We start from the raw sequence: 23,430 nt of genomic DNA, 5'->3' as shown, positions 1-23,430 counted from the left end.
GTCTCTGATAACACATACATAACCAAATCGCCATGTATATTGTTAAAATATTACTAATATTTTATTGTTAATTTTTAAAGGATTGATATTAATGTTTTAATAATATGCAAATATCTATCTTATTTTATTCTTAGGTTGCTTTTAATATATTAATAAACACTGTGAAGTTACTTGTTACATGTTATTATGTAAGCACTCACATTACAGTATATTAAACCTCATTTTAGCCCCATTGATTAACCCCATTTTATTGCTTATTTATAAAATGTAAGTGTAAACAAAGGTTGTTTATCCCTCTTTGGGCTTTTTACAGAAATTGAAACAATGCCAATATTTATAGCATTATCTTCTACCTAACACAGCTTTGTAAACACAATTTTCATTCTGCTAATAAGATCTTTGGTAGCTTCCTAGTGATAACTTAGTGCTCTTTGGGAATGTATGCTTATCTGGAAAACACTTATTTCTATTTTTTTAAGGCAGCATTATAATGAGTATGTTTCAAATCATATGGTGAAAAATTGATTTGCTTTGGAAGAATTCAGTGAACATTAGTTAAGTTGATAGAATATTTTTTAGCTCCAAAAACTAGCAAAGGTTTTTCCTTATTATGCTTTTAGCAACAGCAAAATATATATATAAGATTATTGTAACATTTTGGCAAAACAAAAAATTAAAACTCAATTTGCATAATTTTGAGTTACAAAATCTTCTAGCACCCTACTTGATAGCTGATAGAATTCAAATTATTTTTTGTTAAATTTTATGCAAACATGTCAAAAAAAATTGGAACCAATTTGATTTCTGGTTAATAAAAGTTTATTACCATTTTTTAGGAAAAGTTGGCTTTAAAAAGTATAGTCAGACTTAATCTTTACAATAGCTAGATAACTCATCAGTAGGGAATTTAGCAATAATGGCTTTGTCAACTGCCTGCAAGTTAATAGTTTAGAGGTATTGAAAAAACACGTAAAACAGGGTGAAAGCTTAGCAGAATCAGTCTTATGGTTTACATTTTTTAATGTGACATTGATATTTTTCTTCTTCCTTTTTTCCTCCCCCTTTGTGTCTCTATATCTTTGCAAATTTCTTTTAACTATTTTATTTTCTTTATAAATTCTGTTTCTGTGTATTTCTTACATATGCACAATTAAATTTCTTTGGAAATTCTTCTGGGATTTCAATTTTGTCTTGTTCCATGACATGTTAAAATCTGTGCCCAGTCTTGTCTCCTTTCCTTCCCCCGAACTTTCTTTACTCTTTGTGTTACATTTGTGACTGTGCTTTTTGCAGTACATGTTGGATGCTGCTAGGAAATTGCAACCCAATTTGTATGTAGTAGCTGAACTGTTCACAGGAAGCGAGGACCTGGACAACATCTTTGTTACTAGACTTGGCATTAGTTCCCTAATAAGAGGTAGGCTTGTTGAAGTGTATTTCTCATCTAAAACTTTAGTTTTTGTTTAAGCCAATTAAAAAGCATTTAGTAGCATTATGTGCAACGTTTAATAATTTTCAAAATAGTGTTCTTTAAATACTTCGCACAAAATTTTCTATAACTCAATCTCTTTTTATCAAGAAAAATTTCCACTTTGGGGTAAAATATCTCATTTTAAATTGAAAGACCAGTAGGATGAATTGATGACTCATGAACAAAATCACTTGTTTTTGAAAATACACAAATCTGCTTTAATCTCCTACTTTGATAAATGAGATGATCTTAAATTTTTTTCCTGTAGATTTTATATAACCAACATCCTACTAAAAAACATGTTTCCTTTTACCTCCAGGAGCCGTTTCTCTAATTATAGACTTTTTTGTCCGTTAAACTAATAGATATTTGTTTAAATGTTTAAAGCAGTTTTATTTTTTATAATATTTATGCAGTCTTTTTTTGGAAAGTTAGTCATGATAAGAGACTAACCTCTTCTTGAACAATAATGAAGACCATTAAAATATTCTATAATGCTTTGCAGAGGCAATGAGTGCATATAATAGCCATGAAGAGGGCAGATTAGTTTACAGATATGGAGGAGAACCTGTTGGATCCTTTGTTCAGCCCTGTTTGAGGCCACTAATGCCAGCTATTGCACATGCTCTGTTTATGGATATTACCCACGATAATGAGTGTCCTATTGTGGTAAGCATCAAATCTATTTCTTTTATTTACTTATTTTGCTAAACTCATACGTGGAATTTAAGAAGAGGAACAGATGAATATGGCCCCCCATGAAAGAGAGAGGCAAATCATAAAGCAGACTCAGCTGTAGAGAACAAACAGGGTTGCTGGAGGGGAGGTGGTCAGGGGATGGGCTAAATGGGTGATGGGTATTAAGGAGGGCACTTGTGAGCACTGGGTATATATAGTAAGTGTGGAATCACTCAAGTGTAGAAACACATGAAACTAATATTACATTCTGTTAACTAACTGGAATTTAAATAACTTGAAAAAGGAAAATATAAATAAATGTTTTGATGTTCGGTTCTCTGATACTTAGTGGCAATAATATGCATATACTTCAAAATCATGTCTTAGGGCAGCCCCGGTGGCTCAGCGGTTTAGCGGCACCTTCAGCCCAAGGCCTGATCCTGGAGACCTGGGATCGAGTCCCACATCGGGCTCTCTGCATGGGGCCTGCTTCTCTCTCTGCCTGTGTCTCTACACCTCTCTCTCTGTCTCTCATGAATAAATAAATAAAACCTTAAAAAAAAAAGAAAAACAAAATCATGTCTTATATTTATAAATGATTGGGTACATAGTTTTTGAATGTTTTGTTAGTTTTAAAGCAAATTAATGTCTCTTAGTATATAACTATATAACTGTTCTTTTACTTCATTGTGCTAAAGGATGGCACTTTGCATTTGAAAGAAAATAAACCTTGGGTTTTTTTTTTTTTTATTGTTTTTCAGCATAGGTCAGAATATGATGCTCTCCCAAGTACCACGATTGTTTCTATGGCATGTTGTGCTAGTGGAAGTACTAAAGGCTATGATGAATTAGTGCCTCATCAGGTATGTTTATGTGTTGTTTTTTTTTTAAGTCCACATGGCCAACAACTTTGAGCATTTTTACCAAAAGTTCTCATTATAATTAAAATGTATACATGGCTGAGTTTTAACTTTGTTCAGATTTCAGTGGTTTCTGAAGAACGGTTTTATACTAAGTGGAATCCTGGAGCATCTCCATCAAATACAGGTGAAGTTAATTTCCAAAGTGGAATTATTGCAGCCAGATGTGCTATCAATAAACTTCATCAGGAGCTTGGGGCCCAGGGTTTCATTCAGGCAAGAAACTAAACTTTTGTAAGTTTCTTAACATTCAATTTCAGAGTAAGTCATCCCAGTTTGAGTGCTAGTATGTTTTCTTTTTCTGTTTCTCAGGTGTATGTGGATCAAGTTGATGAAGACATAGTGGCAGTAACAAGACATTCACCCAGTATCCATCAGTCTGTTGTGTCTGTGTCTAGAACTGCTTTCAGGAATCCTAAGACTTCATTTTACAGCAAGGAAGTCCCTCAAATGTGCATCCCTGGTAACACAACCTAAAAATGTCTTTGTGATAATATTTATTGTTTTATTAAATCATACTATGTTATATTAAATTGTTCTTATACATCGTATATAATAACACAGTGCAAGTGTGGTTGTAGTTGAGAAAAAGAATTCGAAATTTTATATAACTTGGGGCACCAGGCTGGCTCAGTTGGTAGAGTGTGCAACTCTTGATCTTGGGGTCATGAGTTCAAGCTCCATGTTGGATGTAGAGTTTACTTTAAAGAAAGGAAGAAAAGGGGACACCTGGGTGGCTCAGCAGTTGAGTGCCTGCCTTCGGCCCAGGGCGTGATCCTGGAGTCCCGAGATCGAGTCCCACATCAGGCTCCCTGCAGGGAGCCTGCTTCTCCCTGCCCTCTGCCTTATGTCTCTGCCTCTCTCTCTGTGTCTTTCATTAATAAATAAAGTATTTAAAAAAAAAAAAGAAAGGAATAAAAGGAAGAAAGAAATTAATTTGGGGCAACTTACCTTTTTATTACATGGAAAAATACCTGGACAGAAGTATTCTCAAATATTAACATTTTTTTGAGTTGTGAAATAGCTTCATTTTCATCTTTTTTCAAAAAAAGATTTTATTTATTTATTTGAGATAGAGAACATAAGGGAGAGAGAGAAAGCACTAGCAGTGGGAAGGGGAAGAGGGAGAAGCAGACTCCCCACTGAGTAGGGAACCCTGGAACTCTGTCCCAGGACTCTGGGATCATGACCTGAGCTAAAGGTAGACACACCCGACTGAGCCACCCAAGTGCCTTTTATTTTCATCTTAATTCATTCTCTGTTTCCTAATTTGTATAACAAACATGTATTTCTTTTATACCTAGGAAATATATATGTATATTCATGTGTTTGTATATATGAATATACGTGTATATTTGTAGAGGATCTAAGTGTATAGTTGTGTATGCGCATGTACATACATATATACACATATATAAACCAAGTGAAAAATAGTTTAATATTTAAGTTTAAGTAGCAATTCCTAATTTAAGATGGTTTAATATGAAATTTCTTTGACATTTTTATATATTCATAGGCAAAATTGAAGAAGTAGTTCTTGAAGCTAGAACTATTGAGAGAAATACAAAACCTTATCAGAAGGATAAGAATTCGATCAATGGAATGCCAAATATCACAGTAGAAATTAGAGAACATATTCAGGTATTTGGAACTCTTATCTTACTACTGTGTTTAACATCTTGAGGACATTAGAATTATTGATTGAATTGTTTTATACAATTTTTTTCAAGCTTAGTGAAAGTAAAATTGTTAAGCAAGCTGGAGTTGCCACAAAAGGACCCAATGAATATATTCAAGAAATAGAATTTGAAAACTTGTCTCCAGGAAGTGTCATTATATTCAGGTATGTTGGAGTTCAAACCGTTGACTTTATTTGTAAAATAGAATACATATTCTGTTAATTTTGAATAAATCATTCCTAAAAAATAACCACTTTTTAATTAATATTTTCAGAGTTAGTCTTGATCCACATGCACAAGTCGCTGTTGGAATTCTTCGAAATCATCTGACACAGTTCAGTCCTCACTTTAAATCTGGAAGCCTTGCTGTTGAAAACTCAGATCCTATATTAAAAATTCCTTTTGCTTTGTAAGTATGCCTTTGTTTATGGAGATTTGCCATTTAATAACTGATAAGTTTTCACAAGCCTGGTTTAAGCAGTTTTAAGGGTCCTCAATATCCTTCCTACTCAGACAGTGGTCTGAGGACCAAGAGTAATGTCAGCATCATCTTTTGTTAACATTTTGTCCTATTACTTTATCATTGGTGTATGTGCTTGCATGTGCGCACTCTCACAGTCATGCAGTCTCTATATGTAGCTATAGATTCAAGCAAACATACACATATATATCTGTACACACATGCACACAGTTTTTTGAACTGAGGTTAAGTTGCATACACCATATTCATTACCACACCGTTTTTTAAAATTTTTTTTTTTTTGAAGTAGGCTCCACACCCATTGAGGGGTCTGAACTCATGACCCTGAGGTCAAGAGTCACATACTCTTCCCTCTGAGCCAGTCAGGTACCCCAAGCTAAATTTTTTGTTTTTGTTCATTGGCTGTGTATTTATTTATTCAGTGAAATATCATTTTATGTACTAAGCCATTTTTCTATTGTGCTCAACTTTTTATAAGAGCTTTCATCATTTAGGATATTAACTCTTTACTCAAACTATTAGGAAAGTAGTTGCATTTTTAAAAACTCTCTGATGAAGCAATTTTATGTTTCTGTAGAATGCTTATAAAATACATAAAATGCATTAAAAAAATGATGGTTATTGATCTTCAGACCTACTCAGATTATCCTTGAGCAAAGCCAAGAAATCTGCATTTTAATAAGCTCCAGGTAATTTGTATGCAAGTTCACTGGCTACATGTCAAAAAATATTTGCCTAGGATGGAGTTGATACTGAGGCTGCTGATTAATTTGATTAAACTTGATTCACAAACTGCAAATGAAGGAACAGTCAGTCCTGGCTGTGAGGACAGAGTCTGTCAGAAACAAGGAACAAAGCACAGCCAACTATAATTCTTTCAGTTTTACAGAATGAAATGACCTGAATAGCTAAAATTACAAAAAAATAGAGTTTGGGTTGTATTCAAGTGTGGTCAGTTAGACAGTCTCACTGGACAAAGAGAAACCAAAGCCATGATAGACACTTGCTTCTGACTATTATCAACAAGCATCCTTATCTAAAAAGATCCTGGTTTCTTGAATAACCCAGCTAACGGGCAGTGCAACCTTAAGAGGCGAGAGAAGGGAAAGGAGAGAAATACTACGTGACTTCTGAGGTGGTTAACTGTGACTTTTGATTATCTCTTTGCTGGTCCTTGACAAGTATTTTGATTTTAAGATAATTGGCATAAAAAGTCATTGATGTCCCACTTAGGAGAATATAAAGAAGGAGGAAAAAACCCAAGCCCATCTAGAAAGATTTAAAAAGCAAATTTGTGAGAAAAAGGTTGTAGCAACCAAAAGATATTTCCAGCATACTTCTAAGTAATAAAATTTGGCAATTGATCATTTTCTTGGCTTGAACTAAACATCACTTCTAACTGAATCCTTAGCATGTTTTATCCATTAATTATTATTTATAATGTATGTTGTTTATAATGTATATCATAATGCTGAGTTCCAAAAATATATATTGCTAAAATATTTTATGGTTATGGTTCAGATTTTTCTTCTTTATTTTTATTGACAGCAGGTGAACTTTTACTGTATTTAACCATTTCTCTTTATTTTCCACTTCTTAGTATTGCCTCAAAATTAACTTTGGCTGAGCTGAATCAGGTACTTTACCGATGTGAAGCAGAAGAACAAGAAGATGGTGGAGGCTGTTATGACATACCAAACTGGTCATCTCTTAAATATGCAGGTCTCCAAGGTAAACAAATACAAGGATAGTTAAGCTTTGAGGTTTTTTTGTTTTTGTTTTTTAAGGATCATATGATGTCTTCTTTATAAAATTAAAGTATGGGCTCAGAATTCAACTGCTTGAATTCAAATTGTGGCTCTGCCACCTACTCAGTCATTGACCTCCAGCAAGTAACTTCACTTCCCTGTGCCCCAATTTCTGCTGCTATAGAATGTGAATAATATTCCTGTCTAAATCATAGGCTTTTTTGAAGACTAAATGAGAACATTTATTTGGGCCCCAAATACATTCATCTTCCTTTCTCATCTATCTGGAAGCTTTGTTGCCTTGCATAGTTGCTTTATCCTACAAAGAGAAACTTACGGCAAAATACTATGTAGTTAGAGTAGTTATAAGACAGGATATAGGACCTAATTATTTAATTAACTGTTTAACCCATATAGTTGGAGATGTTTCCTTGGGTTTTTATCTAGGAAATTTGATTTATCACACATGTGTTCCCAGTTTATATAGTATTCCACATTTCATGCCTCCTTTGCAACTCCTTATTTTCTTTTTCCATCTAACCCATCTTTAAGTATGAGTTTGATGCTTACATTTTCCACAAAGAATTCCTTGACTATTACTTTTCACAGTAATATTTTTGTCCCCTGGATACCCATTGCATTAATTTACTGTACCTCTTATTTGGCTCTTGGAATATATTGTCTTACTTTGAATTAGTACAGTGTGCTTTGTGAATATTTATTATTGTGTTTAGGAATGGGTTGTAGTGGGGATCCCGGTGGCTTAGCGGTTTGGTGCCTGTCTTTGGCCCAGGGCATGATCCTGGAGTCAAGGAATTGAGTCCTGCATCGGGCTCCTTGCATAGAGTCTGCTTCTCCCTCTGCCTGTGTCTCTGCCTCTCTCTGTGTCTCTTATGAATAAGTAAATAAAATCTTAAAAAAAAAAAAAAAAATGGGTTATAGAGGGACACCTGGGTGGTTCAGGGGTTGAGCGCCTGGCTTTGGCTTAGGGAATGATCCCGGAGTCTTGCATCAGTCTTCCTGCATGGAGCCTGCTTCTCCCTCTGCCTCTCTCTCTCTGTGTCTCTCATGAATAAATAAGTAAAATCTTAAAAAAAAAAAAAAAAAAGAATGGGCTGTAGAACCAGACTCCTTGAGTTGGAGTAAACTCTGCATGGCTCAGTTTTCTCATCTGTAAAATGGAAATAATAATAGTACCTACCACAAGGTTTAAATGACTTAATTCACATAAAGCACGTAGACAATGCTTAGTTCATAACTAGTATTTAGTTCATAGCAGGTAGATTGTACCTTAAAAAAGAAGTATTTTTGCCCTTTTACATTCTTGGTTTTTAGCTTTTGTACTTTCTACAAAACCAAGCACATAAGATGCTCTCAATAAATTTCCTTTAGGCTTCTGTACTTATGACAGTTTTTTTCTAAAACAGTCTCACTTTCAACACAAAGTGTTTTGTGCTGTGAGAAATACAGAAATGTATATGTTACCTGTCGTAGACTGCTATTTACTCCATTTTCACTCTGAACGTTGAACTCTGTCTGGTACTTGACTGGAAAGACCACACTTTTGTGAACTTCTTTTCTGGTCTTTGTCTTTCTTAAAGTTAAGTCTAGTTCTTTACTAACTCTCCTGATTTACTTTTTACTTTATATCAATCCCTTTTTTCTCTGACAGTTGAAGATCTCCAATATTCCACTGGGTATTTCTTGCAGGCTGTTAATAGCAACATCCAATTAAGTCAGATTTACCAACTTCGTTGACTTTCTGTTCCCTAAACAAAATTCCCCTTCTCTTCTTCCTTGCTTATAGTAGTATGTATTCAGTCATGTTGGAATCCAGGGATCTGTTTTTGGATCTGTACCTTTTATCTGCAGTATTCAGTCAGTAATTGTGACTGGACTTTTTTCTGTGTTCTCTGTGGTATACCATATCTTTTTATTTTCATAGTTAACACCCTATTTAAAGACTAAATCCTGTCTCCAAAACCAAGTAACCAATTTTCCAACTTTTTGTAACCTCTTCCACAAAACATTCCACCCCATTGATCAGATCTCTTTTTCTAAAATGCTGCTCCATCGTGTCACCATTATTCAACAAGTGAAACTTTTATTTACTGAGCAATATTTGCCTTCCCCAAAAATGTTAGAGCAAAAGTGGAACATTATTTTATACTGTCTTGTTTTCTAGTTTTGTTTCTTTTTGTTGTTGTTGTTGTTTTTTTTATGTTTTAAGCTTTGTTTCCTGAAGGAGGCTGTAAGCCCCTTGAGGGGAAAAAAACTCCATCTTAAATTTATATATTTATTTTTTAATTTCTCAAGACCTGCTATATACACAGTAAAATTAAATACTAAATATATAAATAAATTTAGTCAATTAATTTGGTGAGGCTATTTATATAATATTTTTAAGGTGGAAATTATTACATTATTGGGTAATGAAAGAAGTACTATTGTTCTGTCATTGAAATAACAATCTGTATACACAGAATTCTAAGTTTCTCTTTGAGCATTACTTAAGGATATGCCCATATACCTCACCTTGATAGCTTGTTTAGTTCTAACTTCCTTTTATTATATTTCAAAGAATCTTTCCTTTTTTTTTTTTAAGATTCTATTTAGTTATTCATGTGAGACACAGAGAGAGAAGCAGAGACACAGGCAGAGGGAGAAGCAGGCTCCCTGCGAGGAGCCTCATGTGGGACTAGATCCCGGGACTCTGGGATCACGCCCTGAGCGAAAGGCAGATGCTCAACACTGAGCCACCCAGACATCTCCAAAGATTCTGTCCAAAGCAGGCTTTATTATTATTATCACCAGAGATGCTCTTGCTCTCTCTGAAACTAGTCCTGTGATTGCCTGAATATTAATGATTCCACCAGTTTTCAACATGAGAAGATACAGACTTATCTTTTTCCCCTAATGCCTTAAGGCAGGGAAACTGCCAGCTACTTGCCTTTCGATATTATAATATTAAAATTCAGAAGAACATGTCGAGTCCCAGAAGTTAGGAATCTTGGAAAGCTCTGCATAGCCCCTGTGACAGTAGTCCCCTTCAGTATGTCTTTGTATCTAGGGTCAATGTTACCACACTTATCTCCAGCCATGGGAAGTCCCACTGTGGTCTTTGCAGCCCTTTATCTACCTCTGTATGTGTTCACTCCAAATCATTAGAGACAGCAATAGCCCAGTCATTGGGAACAAATTGCCTCTGCCAATAACTGCATGATATTTCTATGAATTTTCAGGGTTAATGTCCGTCTTGGCAGAAATAAGGCCAAAGAATGACTTGGGGCATCCCTTTTGTGATAATTTGAGATCTGGAGATTGGATGATTGACTATGTCAGTAACCGGCTTATCTCTCGATCAGGAACTATTGCAGAAGTAAGTAAAACTATTCTAGTTCAAACAACAAGGAAGCAATAAAAACTATATTACTATGGTATAAATAAAATTGACATAGTTTTCTAGCCTGAAATATTTTCCTCCTTTCTTCATCATCTTCCAGTTCTAAAAAATGGAAATCCGGTTGATAGATTACTAGGTAGTAGAGCTACGTGTTTGGATTTACCGCTTAAAATACACCTAGCCTAAAAAAAATAAATAAATAAATAAATAATAGATAAATAAATAAATAAATAAATAAATAAATAAAACACCTAGCCTGTAAAGACACCAAATTAACTTTTAAAATTATTTTTATAACAGGTTGGTAAATGGTTCCAGGCTATGTTCTTCTACCTGAAGCAAATCCCACGTTATCTTATCCCATGTTACTTTGATGCTATATTAATTGGTGCATACACCACTCTTCTGGATATAGCATGGAAGCAGATGTCAAGGTATATACAACAAACCTTGAGTAAATAGGCATGTTTGTGTAGAAAACATATACAGTCAGTTTATATACTCTTGAAAGACCAAAACATAAAGAATTGTCATAGATTCATACAGTTGAAAAATTTGTTAAGTGGATAGTAAATGTATTTGCATCCTTTAATCTGGAGCATACAAAAACAAACAGGGGTATTAAAATCTCTTCAGTAAAGCTAAAAAACCATGTTCATGGGAAAATTTAATTGTCTCATGTTACTGGTTTCTACTTATTCATTGACTTGTTAAAAGATAAAATTTTTAGAACATGCATACACAGTTCTTTTTCTAATTTTTTGTTAATTAAGAGAAAAGTTACTCTGATATTTTTTTAATAATAAATTTATTTTTTATTGATGTTCAATTTGCCAACATACAGAGTAACACCCAGTGAAATGAATTTGCCTTTATTGGTACATTTCCCTAAAATGAAATTACAGATCAGAATGTGCCACTGAAGAGCCACCAAATTGATTTGGGCATGATTTCAGAAAGAACAAAACTTAAGCCCTTCCATTTGTTGTACAACAGGCTTTGGACTTGAAGCCAGCTATAATATTGGGTAAAATGAAAGCAGTTCTGAAATCTAACCAAATTGAAAACCTTCAGCCAGTATTACTGTTGTTACACATCTAATAGACTATTTGAAAGAAACAAATTAAAATGATACTGCTAAAAATTTATGAAACATTGTGTATGCAAGATGAGTAAGTTCTAGAGATCTGCTGTGTAATATTGTGCCTGTAAATATTATTGCGTTGTCCACTTAAAAATCTGTTAAGAGAGTAGATTTCAGGTTAAGTGTTCTTAACACAATAAAATTTTTAAAAAGAAATAAAATTTTTGTATTTCTACAAATAATATTTTAAACTCACTTTGTTACAGCTTTGTTCAGAATGGTTCTACCTTTGTGAAACACCTTTCACTGGGATCAGTGCAAATGTGTGGAGTAGGAAAGTGCCCTTCTCTGCCACTTCTTTCACCTTCACTTATGGATGTACCATATAGGCTAAATGAGATCACAAAAGAAAAGGAGCAATGTTGTGTGTCTCTAGCTGCAGGTAAGAAATCACATACAGGTGAAAAATATGTTAGTCAATATTATTCAAAAAGGTAAAGTTAAGGGAAATCATTATTAAAAAAAAAAAAAGACTCATGATGTTATCCAAAATTTTATGAGACTGCTTAGTAAAATTTCATAGATACTCACTTGTAGAACTAATATTTGTACTTACTATTTAATTAATACTGTGCAACAGGCATTATTTATGTGTTTTTCATTGTTGCTGATTAATCCTTTTCCTCTTCATGTTTCTGTTTTTTTGAACTCTTGACATTTCGTATTTTTTATCAGATTTGTTTTACTACCTTTAATCTTACACTTTTTTTCAAATTTAGGAAATTAACTCAATCTTGTAAATTACCAAGAGATAATGGAAAGATCCTCTACAAGTTACAAAACAAAACAAATGTTAAATAATTTTTTATTATATGTCTCATTGCAATCAGATGCTTTCAACTGTATTCTTTTGGCATCCTTTCCTGCAAGTAGCATTAAAACCTGAATCAAGTAACAAATCTAAGTAAGCAAAATAGGCTAAAGAACAGGCTTTTATTTTCTTTTTTAATGTATTTCAAGCTATTTATAGAAAGTGCTTAATATTTATTTAAGGCCACTGAATTTAGAACTTTCCAAGATAAACTGAAAAGTACCAAATTGCAGGATGACAGTAATAGTACTTATGTGATTTCCTCTTTTTACCCTTAAATTTGCATCTACCCAGACCAAGAAAAAAGACTTAGTAAGAACTGACAACTAAAAAAGAAATTAACTTTTCATTTAGGATGATCATATGTTTTAATTACATAATCATGTTTTAGATTTTCACTCAACTATGTCATCTCCTCCTGGTATTATATTTCCCCTCTGAATCCATGCAGATACTCATGAAACTGAACTGGGTCATTGAGGAAAAAAAAATTGATATGCAGAAAGTGGTTCTAAAGCCTACTGCTTAGAAGCCTATTACACAAAATAGTGATCTCAACATTCTTGATTATTCACTGCTGTTGTTAAGCACTCCCAAAATAAATATACTGATAATACCAAGTATATTTATAATCAGGTATAGTATAAAACAAAAATAGAAACTAAAAAGATGTGTTGATAAATATAAATAGAAGTTTTGATATTTGCTTCCGGTGTTGCAGGGGAGTGTTCTATATACTCCATACTAACAAAATATAGGACTGTACTCAGATTTGCAGACAGGTTTTTGGGGGTTCATTTTAAAATGCATACCAAAGCCTTTGGTGACAGTGGTACAAAAAAATTATAATTTTAAACTTGTATAATAAATGACAAGGTAGAAATCACAAGATAGTGATCTATAAATCCTATACTCTTAGAGGTCAAAAGTTAACGTAAACATTGCTACATATTAGTGCTAGAGATTTTATAGTTTTGACATCTTAACAAAGACCAATTACCTGTACTTTAAGACATATGAGCTCAATACCACCCTTAAATCTATCTATATTCATATTTCATACTAGGTGTTAAATGGGTTAAAGTACCAGGAAGTCTGTGTGGCATAGAATACTATATATGTTAACTGCTGTTCTCATCATCATCAAAGTTACAGTCATCAACCTCATATGAACCATATGTCAATAATCAACCATGTGTAAATAATACACAGAGTATTTAGGAAATTTTATACCATTATTTTGGAGATGATGTAGAAAAGAAGTTTAGTTCTGAGCCTTTTTAGAAAATAATGTCTACCCTCCATAAGGTGAAGACCCAATAAGCAGAAACTTAAATTTTGAAGTATACTTAGAAATGGCCAAAATTTTCTTTTATCTAGCCAAATTATTTTGCCTCTCAATTTACCTCTTATAATTAGCTTTTTATTTTTCATTCATTTAGTAAATTTTTATATACATTATATATATTACATACCAGTTACAATTTTCAGTGACAGTTACAGTTTGGTAAATAAGCCAAATAAGGTTTCTGTAACTGTGAATCTTATTTTCCACTAGGGAGAACTAGGGAGAGACAGTTATTCATTCAACAAACTGGAAAACAAGCAAACCATAATGTCAGATACGTTATGAATGAATGATTATGTTATGAATGAATACTGTATACATTTTATATAAGTCCTTAGTTTTCCCTTCCTGAAATATGTCTTGTATTTTTGCTTTAGCATAGCTCTTTTTTTGAGTAGAATGCTAGTTTCCTTTACTTTCCTATTGATTATTATTTTTAGTACCAATGAGAATAACAGTGTATTCTTGACATGTTTTATAAGAAACCAAATTCAGGGGATGCCTGGGTGGCTCAGCGGTTGGGCTCCTGCCTTCAGCTCAGGTTGTAATCCAGGGATCCAGGACTGAGTCCCACATCAGGCTCCCTGTGAGGAGCCTGCTTCTCCCTCTGCCTATGTCTCTGCCTTTCTCTCTCAGTCTGCCTTTCATGAATAAATAAATAAATCTTTAAAAAAAAAAAAAAGAAAAGAAATCAAACTCAATCTAGAAGTAAAATTTTAGATTTTATCCATCAGTCACCCTATTTTTATCTCGTGCCTAAAGGTTACAGTTACCTAGAATGTTCAAGTTATTTGGCACCTGAAGTCCTTATTTTTATTTGGAAAAACTGGCCAACAAACTGTGACATTCTTAAGTTGTCTTGAATTAATGGGAAATTTGGTATTAAAATTTGACTCTAGGGCAGCCTGGGTGGCTCAGTGGTTTAGTGCCACCGTAGGCTCAGGGTGTGATCCTGGAGACCCGGGATCGAGTCCCACATCAGGCTCCTTGCATGGAGCCTGCTTCTCCCTCTGCCTGTGTCTCTGCCTCTCTCTCTCTCTCTCTCTGTGTGGGTGTGTCTCTCATGAATAAATAAATAAAGTCTTTTAAAAAAAATCTAGATATGAAATGATTATCTTAATGATAGATAACCGAACATGTTTATTAACCTATTAATCTAGAGTCAAATTTTCTTTTATCTTTTTATTTTTTTTAAAGATTTTGTTTATTTATTCATGTGAGACACACAGAGAGAGAGGGAGAGACACAGGAAGAGGGAGAAGCAGGCTCCATGCAGGGAGCCTGATGTGGGACTCGATCCCGGGTCTCCAGGATCACACCCTGGGCTGCAGGCGGTACCAAACCACTGCGCCACCGGGACTGCCCCTCATATCTGGATTAGTTTGTTGCCTCTAATTGCAGGTAGAATCTTTTTAGATATATCATTAATATTATATGGCATAGCTTTCTCTCGACCTTGTCTACTTTCATATCTGGAGAATGTACTTTATACGTTTATAAACTTTCCCACTTGTGTTACTAAAGTATATATATATAAAATGTGTTTATATGTTAAATATTAGATCTCTGATTTCAACCTTTAATTTATTAAAAGAAAGTTTATCTGTGTATAAAGACTCACATTATAATCAATTTAGGTAAACATCCCTCTCTAGCCCTGATTGTTTTTTTGGTTTTTTTTTAAAGAATTTATTCATGAGAAACCGAGAGAGAGAGAGAGAGAGAGAGAGAGAGAGACATAGGCAGAGGGAGAAGCAGGCTCCATGCAGAGAGCCCGTTGTGAGACTCGATCCTAGGACTTCAGGATCATGACCTGGGCCAAAGGCAGGCACTCACCTGCTCAGCCATCAAGGGGTCCCTCTAGCCCTGATAGTTAATCTCTTTGAAGTCATAGATTCCCTTAAGAATGTAGTAAAAAATTTTTTAAAAATTTAAAAAGAAGAAGAATATGGAACCTCATCACACAAATATTGGCATAGGTTTGGGCACACATGTTGCAGAATTTTAGAGGGTTTGCAGACTCCTTCATTCTTGTTCCCCAAGCTTAGAACAACTGGCCTATGATAATGAGTTCATAGCCTTATGTGTATTATTCAGATTAACATATTACTTTGTTGTGTTTTCTGTTAGGCTTACCTCATTTTTCTTCTGGTATTTTCCGCTGTTGGGGAAGGGATACTTTTATTGCACTGAGAGGTCTACTGCTGATTACTGGACGCTATTTAGAGGCCAGGTAGGAGATCTCTAAAAAGTTGCAATGCCAGTTTATATCTAAATGTTTTCACATGCTCTTCAAACTTTCCTTCTTACCATCTGTTTGTAACATTTGGGAGGTATGTTTTTCCTTATGGATTTTTTTTTACATGTTCATTTCATAAGATGATAGGATTTCAAAAGAGTGAAAATCCTTGAAGTCACTAAATTTTAGTCCTTCATGTTACAGGTCAGGTTATCTTCAGCATTTGCTAATTAATTTCAGTAAAACTAAAAAATGTGTAACCATGTTAACTAACATTACTCACTAAAGAGTAAATTTCTATGCCTGAATTAAGTATAAGAACTCAGATTAGTGGTGGATCCCTGGGTGGCTCAGGATCCCTGGAGTCCCAGGATCGAGCCCCACATCAGGCTCCTTGCATGGAGCCTGCTTCTCCCTCTGCCTGTGTCTCTGCCTCTCTCTCTCTCTCTCTGCATCTCTCATGAATAAATAAATAAAATCTTAAAAAAAAAAAAAAAGAACTCATTAACTTTTAGGTAAAATTTGAATTCTATCATTTTTTTCCTTCTATAATGAAGACTGAGTCCTGTAGAAAGAATTATAGCATCAGGTTTTCCTCTATGTGTTGTCAGGCCTAGTAACCTCCAGGTTTGTCTTTTAGACTTAAAATAGTGTTTTCTTAATATCAGAATAATATGAATGAAATTATCAAAGGTAGAAAAGTGAAGCTGTACAGCAGTGCCACTCAAAGCAGCACAAATCAGTACTACAAATCAGTGGTGTCACCATCTCCTGAGAACTTGTTAGAAATGCAAATTCTTGGTCCTTATGCTGAACTTCTGAATATAGGGATGGAGAAGGTAGAGTAACAGATGGAAATCTGTGTTTTCACAAGGGCTCCAGGTGATCTTCTGCAGCCCAAGGCTCTACAAATTAAAACTTTCATCGGAAAAAGCATTTATATGATACCTATATGTCATTCAAAAAAAACTGAAGTTTGCTGCTTCAAATGAAAAAAGTTCTGGTTTTGGTCCTTTTAAAATTGAAAATTTATTTTTTAAATTGAAGATTTAAAAGTGGGCATCTGAAACACATTGTATTCTTCCCTGCTAACCTAATACAATAAGACCTTTTCTTATTCATTTAAGAGATCATTATAGGGCTGTAGAAATTTGAGAGGCTGTTTGCTTCCTCCTTAAATACTCTTGACTATGGTTAAGAAGTAGGAAATGGAAAAAAAAAAAAAAGAAGTAGGAAATGGAACATTAGGGTTCAGCACAGTGTAATGGTTAAGAACTTGGATTGGGGCCAAACTGCCAGGTTCTAACCCTGGTTCTAAACTACCAACTGATACATTATTTATCTTCTTTGTACTCTGTAAAATACTGATAGTACTTACAGGATTTTTCTAAGGATTTTTTTTCTAATGTTTTATATTTGGGGGGCGCCCAGGTGGCTCACTTGGTTAAGCGTCTGACTTCGGCTCAAGTCATGATCTCAGGATCCTAGGCTGGAGCCCTGCATCTGGCTTCATGCTCAGTGGGGAGTCTGCTTGTCCCTCTGCCCCTCCCCCCAATCATGCTCACTTGCTCTCTCACTCTCTCTTTCTCAAATAAATAAAATCTTTTTTGAAAAAAGATTTTTTTGAGAGTAATCTCTTCACCCAGCATGGGGCTCAAACTTATAACTCCAAGAGTCACATGCTCAAGCCACTGAGCCAACCAGGCACCCCTAGAGAGGATTAAATGAACTAATACAATTAGGATCTGTCACATGCTAAGCATTGCATAAATGTTAGTTTTTTAAATCATTATTATTTTGTTGTCTGGGCTCCCAATTATCATTTCTATATACACTATCAACAATTTCTGCTGCTTAGTTTTATGTTATCTATCTAAATAGATGAGTATTTAGATCAGGGGTCAGAGAAATTTGGCCAATCACCTGTTTTGTATGACCTGGGTGCAAAGAATGGTTTTTACTATTTTAAAGAGTCATTTGAAAAAGAGTAACACAAGACTGGGACCATATATGGCCAACAGAGCCTAAAATATTTACTATCTGGTCCTTTGCAAAAAAGTTGCCCACTCTGATCTATATGATTCTGAGAGAATAATGTATTTGTTAAGGTAGTGCTAGCTGCTCTAAATTATAAATTCATATATTTCAGTGGTTTTTCACAAATTTATTTATAATTTCTGGTCCAAAATAGGTATTCAGGAGGCAGCTTTCCATGTAGTGATTCAGGGATCCAGGCTCCTTCATCTTGAGGATCGACCATCTCCTAGTGCCTCTGAGTACTACTCTCTAGTCGACTGGCAGAGAGGGAAGAGCCTGGGAAAAATACAGCTGTTCCACACACTTAACATACACTAGTTCCATTCACATTCTTGCTTTGGAATCCAGTAACCTGGCCACAGCTAGCTAAAAAAGTAGATTGAGGGATCCCTGGGTGGCGCAGCGGTTTGGCGCCTGCCTTTGACCCAGGGCGCGATCCTGGAGACCCGGGATCGAATCCCACGTCGGGCTCCCAGTGCATGGAGCCTGCTTCTCCCTCTGCCTATGTCTCTGCCTCTCTCTCTCTCTCTGTGTGACTATCGTAAATTAAAAAATAAATAAAAAAATAAACAAACAAACAAACAAAAAGTAGATTGAGGCATATAGGAAAGCCATTTTGGTGGGCACAGAGAGTTCTACTTCATCCTTCTGCAGAGGTATTCATGGACAGAGGTCTTTTTATTCAAGTTTCAAGTGTATGACATTGTTCTGGATGGTTACAACTGCTCCATTCTGATTTTATTAATTGAAAATGTCACTGTCCATACTAACATTCTACTGCAGAATACAAGAAAAACCTTTATTGTGCTATTATTTAAGAGAACAGCATTAAACTGAGACTTAAAATTAATTAAATTTCTAAATGGTTTAGTCTAGGACATTTTAAATGACTTTTCCTAGGGTATACAGATTGCAATGCTAGGTTTTAAACCCCATTGTTATTTCTTAGTTTCATGCTCTTTTTAGAAATGCTATCCCATCTTACAAAGTTGTCATTTGGTATATGATAGTACAGTAATACGTTAAAATATAAAGTATTCTCTGTCAGGTTTTTTAAATAAATCATGATTTTCAAGGTCAGCTTTTACCCATTTGTTTTCTTATGTATTTGCTTTGGTATTTAAAATAATAAAGTTCTTGTCCATGTCGTATTTACCTAGATTTTGAAATACCGCAGATTTCAAAAGTAGAATCTAGAGCTATAAGGGACCGTAAAAACCACCTAGTCCAATACCTAAATTGATAGATGAAGAAACTATCCCAGAGAGGGTAAGCTACACAGATTGTCAAGGAAAAAGCCAAGGCTAGGATTAAGGCTTCAAGCTTTTAATTCAAGGCTTAATCTCTCATATTATGACCATTTTCTACATGAAAATTCAAAGAAATAGGGACAAGAGAGAAAATGCATCTGAAATAATAGTCACAAAAAGGGACTTAAACTTTTTAAGTGATTGTTTTCGTGTTAAATGATCCACTTAATTCTGTTGTTTTAGGAATATAATTTTAGCATTTGCTGGTACCCTGAGACACGGTCTCATTCCTAATCTCCTGGGTGAAGGAACTTATGCCAGATACAATTGCCGGGATGCTGTGTGGTGGTGGCTACAGTGTATTCAGGATTACTGTAAAATGGTTCCAAATGGCCTAGACATTCTCAAGTGCCCAGTTTCCAGAATGTATCCTACAGATGATTCTGTTCCTTTGTCTGCCGGCACACTGGTAAAAATCCTCTTCAAACAGTTTTTTTTCCTTAAAAATAACTTTTAGCTTCTGATATAAAAATGTTTGTAATGAAGAATCCAAATCTGAAAGATTCTTCAAATATTGGTATATGTTTAGCACCTACTGGTTCTATGAGCAATTGCAGAGATAAGACTTGCTTCTTGCTTAAAGAATTTGCAACATGATAGAAGAGATAATGTGTACATAACATGGTCATTGCAAAAGGTGGTGTATGGGAAATGCTGTGCATAAAAGGGAGAGAGATCATCTAGTAGATGGTTCTCAGGGAGGACTTCATAAGTAGCTAAAAATTTCATCTAAACTGAACCTTAAAAGATGAGTGGGATTTCAGCAGAGGTGAGAGATGTTGTGGGAAGACCTCAGAGATGAAAGGAAAAGTAAAGAGCAGGGTAGATTGAAGCACAGTTTAGGACATACTGCTTAGTCTATTTTGGCTTTTTGTATAGGGTACCTGCAGAGTATTAAGAGTAGGTGGGAAAGGGTAAACCAGGTTGTGGAGCACCTGATGACTAATCCAGGGAGTCCAGAGTTTATCTTATGAACAGTGCAGAATAAATAAACATTCCAAGTGGTTTTCTTCCCCGTCAGTAATGTTCAATGATAACTGTACTTCTTCCACTTCTCATCTACCTTTATATTATAACATTTGTCAAAAAAAGAAGTTTTTATATAAAGTATCAGTTTATTATGTAATTTACCCCATTACTATATATGTGGATAAGTAAGAAGAGCAATGCCAATTTAAAGTTTAGATTTCTGTATAAGATAGATACAGTTATTAACTGCACAATTCACTCTAATGGAAACTATAGAAATTCACAAGAATTATTTTCATGTGTCAGCAAAATTATAAACTATTTCATGTCACTGACATTTCATGTCAGCAAAATTATAAACTATTTCATGAATAGTCAAAACTACAATACATTAAATATTCATATGCCAGAGGCTGACTGTATGATTTGGGGTATAGGAACTCCTTTTTTCTCCAGTCCCACCCCTGATCCCCATTTCTTCTCCTAAGGAAAAATCTATGTTTTCACAAAACTTCAGCTGTGGGATTTGAGAGAAGGTAAGAAAAATGTAATTTCTAACAGAACTAATATCCATTATGTCTCCAACAGGATCAACCACTGTTTGAAGTAATACAGGAAGTCATGCAAAGACACATACAGGGCATACAATTCCGAGAGAGGAATGCTGGTCCACAAATAGACCGAAACATGAAGGACGAAGGTACATAACTTTACATAGTAAAGATCGACTAATGAGGTAGAATTAAACTTTTTATATTATTCATGTATTTGACAAATATTTTATTTGTGTGTAAAACTTCAGAATATCCCAATGAGAGAGATTAACATAGTTCCTGATCTCACTAGTTTAGTTTTAGTTTCTAGATGAAAGATAAAATTTTATATATTTTGTCAGTTAATTTGAAAGGTAGTTTTGGTGATTGCGTTTATGATCATAATAACGAATGAGTGCTTACTGTGTGCTAGGCATTATGCTAACAGCTTTACCATGTTATTCCCATTTAATACTCCCAAGAACACTAGGGATGAGTTATACTGTTCCCATTTGTGTTGATAAGATGACTGAAGCAGAGTAGCTTGCTTAGAGTCACACAACTACTAAGTGGCAGAGTTAAGGTTTCATTTACAATCAGTGTAACTTAGGGTCTTATAAAATTCTTTTTGTAAAAAGTTTTGTCTACACGGTTAAATAGATATACTTTTTTAACCTCTTAGAAGTTCATCATATTCCTATTTTTATGGCATACTATCATCACCGGCCAGTGCAAGGCTAATGATAATTTATTTTATTACTCTATAGAGACTTTCCATATAGGAAGTAATGCAAAGACATATGCAGGGTATACAATATACATATACAATTCTGTGTATTTATAGTCCTTTGAAACATATACTGCTTTTTTGTACATGTAGATTTTTCTTCTTAATGTTGAAAGAATTAGAGACTGATAGAAATTTGCAAACATGGGGCACTTGGAGGGCTCAGTCAGTTAAGTGCCCGATTCTTGATCTCAGCTCAGATCTTGATCTCAGGATCATGAGTTCAAGCCCACCCTGGGCTCCATGTCCAGTATGGAGCCTACTTAAAAAAAAAAAAAAAGTTGCAAAAATGATATATAAGAGTATCCTGAAGTCTTCATCCAGCTTCCCCAATGAGGATATCTTACCTTACTGTATCTATATCTTACTGTAGTACAATATCAAAATTAAGAAACTGACATTAGTTTAGTTTAATACTAGTTAACTAGACTATAGACCATATTCAGTTTTAACTATTTATTAGAGTCCTTTTTAAAAATTTTTTAAAGATTTTATTTATTTATTCATGAGAGACAGAGAGAGGCAGAGACACAGGCAGAGGGAGAAGCAGGCTCCATGCAGGGAGCCTGATGTGGGACCCGATCCCAGGTCTCCAGGATCAGGCCCTGGACTGAAGGCAGCGCTAAACCGCTGAGCCACCTGGGCTGCCCAGTTTTAACTATTTTTACATTAACTCATTTGTGTGTGAGCATGTGTGTGTGGTTCTTTGTAATTTTGCCCCGTGTATAGTTTCATGTAACCACTACAGCAATCAAGACACTCAACTGTTCCGTCACCACAAAGGTCTTTCTTATGCTAACACCTTTAGAGTCACACCAACAATCCCTGGTCTCTGACAACTACTAATCTGTTACGCATCTTTGTGGTTTTATTATTTTAAGAATGTATATAGATGGAATCGTATAGTATGTAACCGTTTGAGATTAGTTCTTTCACTAAGCATAATTCCCTTTGAAATCCATCCAATCTATTACATGTATCAATAGTTTATTCCATTTTATTGCTCAGTGGTATTCTCTTTCATGGATGTAACATTCACCTGTGGAAGGACATTTTGTTTTTTTCCCATTTTTTGGTTTATGTAAATAAGGCTAATATGAACATTTATATATAGGTGTTTGTAGGAAAATAAATTTTTATTTCTCTGGGACAAATGCCCAAATATTTGATTGGGCCATATGGTAAGTATGAATTTTTTTTAAAGATTTTATTTATTTATTCATAAGAGACACACAGAGAAAGGCAGAGACACAGGCAGAGGGAGAAGCATGCTCCATGCAGGGAGCCCGACGTGGGACTCGATCCCGGGTCTCCAGGATCACACCCTGGGCTGAAGGCAGCGCTAAACAGCTGAGCCATGGGGCTTCCCTGAATTTGTTTTTATAAGAAACTGCAAACTATTTTCTAAAGTGGTTTACCATTTTACAATCCCACCAGCAAACTGGAGAGATCCAGTTTCTCCATGTCCACAGCAGCATTTGATGTTAATCACTTTTTTTTAAGCTGTTCTGGTGGTTGGGTATACCACCACCCATTGTGGTTTTAATCTGCATTTCCCTAACAGCTAATGGTATTGAACATCTGTTCTTGTGCTTGCTTGTCATCTGTAACTCTTTTTGACGAAATGTGTGTCTTTTGCCATTTTCTAATTGGATTGTTGGGTTTTTTGGTTTTTTACTATTGGAGATTTTATATGTGTGGCAAAATGCACATATTTACCATTTTACCATAAAGTACATAACTTTAACCATTTTAAGTATGCAGTGGCCACTGCATCTCTAGAATTTTTCTCTAGAATTCCATCTCTAGAATTTTTCATCATCCCACACTGAAACTCTGCACCCAATAAACCATAACTCCTTATTCTTTCCT

At 34.8% G+C, this 23,430-nt stretch overlaps 1 protein-coding gene across 4 annotated transcripts in view; it reads left to right on the top strand.

The window, feature by feature from the left end:
* Window positions 1-23,430, top strand: part of AGL (amylo-alpha-1, 6-glucosidase, 4-alpha-glucanotransferase) — a 73,544-nt gene that overhangs the window by 32,041 nt on the left and 18,073 nt on the right. For all 4 annotated transcript variants that reach the window (XM_041748092.1, XM_041748089.1, XM_041748091.1 and 1 more), the window contains exons 13-27: window positions 1,294-1,417; window positions 1,977-2,140; window positions 2,911-3,012; window positions 3,130-3,285; window positions 3,382-3,532; window positions 4,586-4,710; window positions 4,800-4,912; window positions 5,023-5,157; window positions 6,830-6,960; window positions 10,220-10,356; window positions 10,681-10,814; window positions 11,731-11,906; window positions 15,814-15,916; window positions 19,453-19,678; window positions 20,827-20,938. In XM_041748092.1, the coding sequence (XP_041604026.1) occupies window positions 1,294-1,417; window positions 1,977-2,140; window positions 2,911-3,012; window positions 3,130-3,285; window positions 3,382-3,532; window positions 4,586-4,710; window positions 4,800-4,912; window positions 5,023-5,157; window positions 6,830-6,960; window positions 10,220-10,356; window positions 10,681-10,814; window positions 11,731-11,906; window positions 15,814-15,916; window positions 19,453-19,678; window positions 20,827-20,938 (2,089 nt within the window). The remainder of the gene's footprint in view (window positions 1-1,293; window positions 1,418-1,976; window positions 2,141-2,910; window positions 3,013-3,129; window positions 3,286-3,381; window positions 3,533-4,585; window positions 4,711-4,799; window positions 4,913-5,022; window positions 5,158-6,829; window positions 6,961-10,219; window positions 10,357-10,680; window positions 10,815-11,730; window positions 11,907-15,813; window positions 15,917-19,452; window positions 19,679-20,826; window positions 20,939-23,430) is intronic.

Source organism: Vulpes lagopus, chromosome 3 (assembly GCF_018345385.1).
Source record: "Vulpes lagopus strain Blue_001 chromosome 3, ASM1834538v1, whole genome shotgun sequence".
NCBI classification, from domain to species: Eukaryota; Metazoa; Chordata; class Mammalia; order Carnivora; family Canidae; genus Vulpes; species Vulpes lagopus.
The sequence above is the reverse complement of the archived record's forward strand: the minus strand, read 5'-3'. Positions and strand labels throughout refer to the sequence as shown.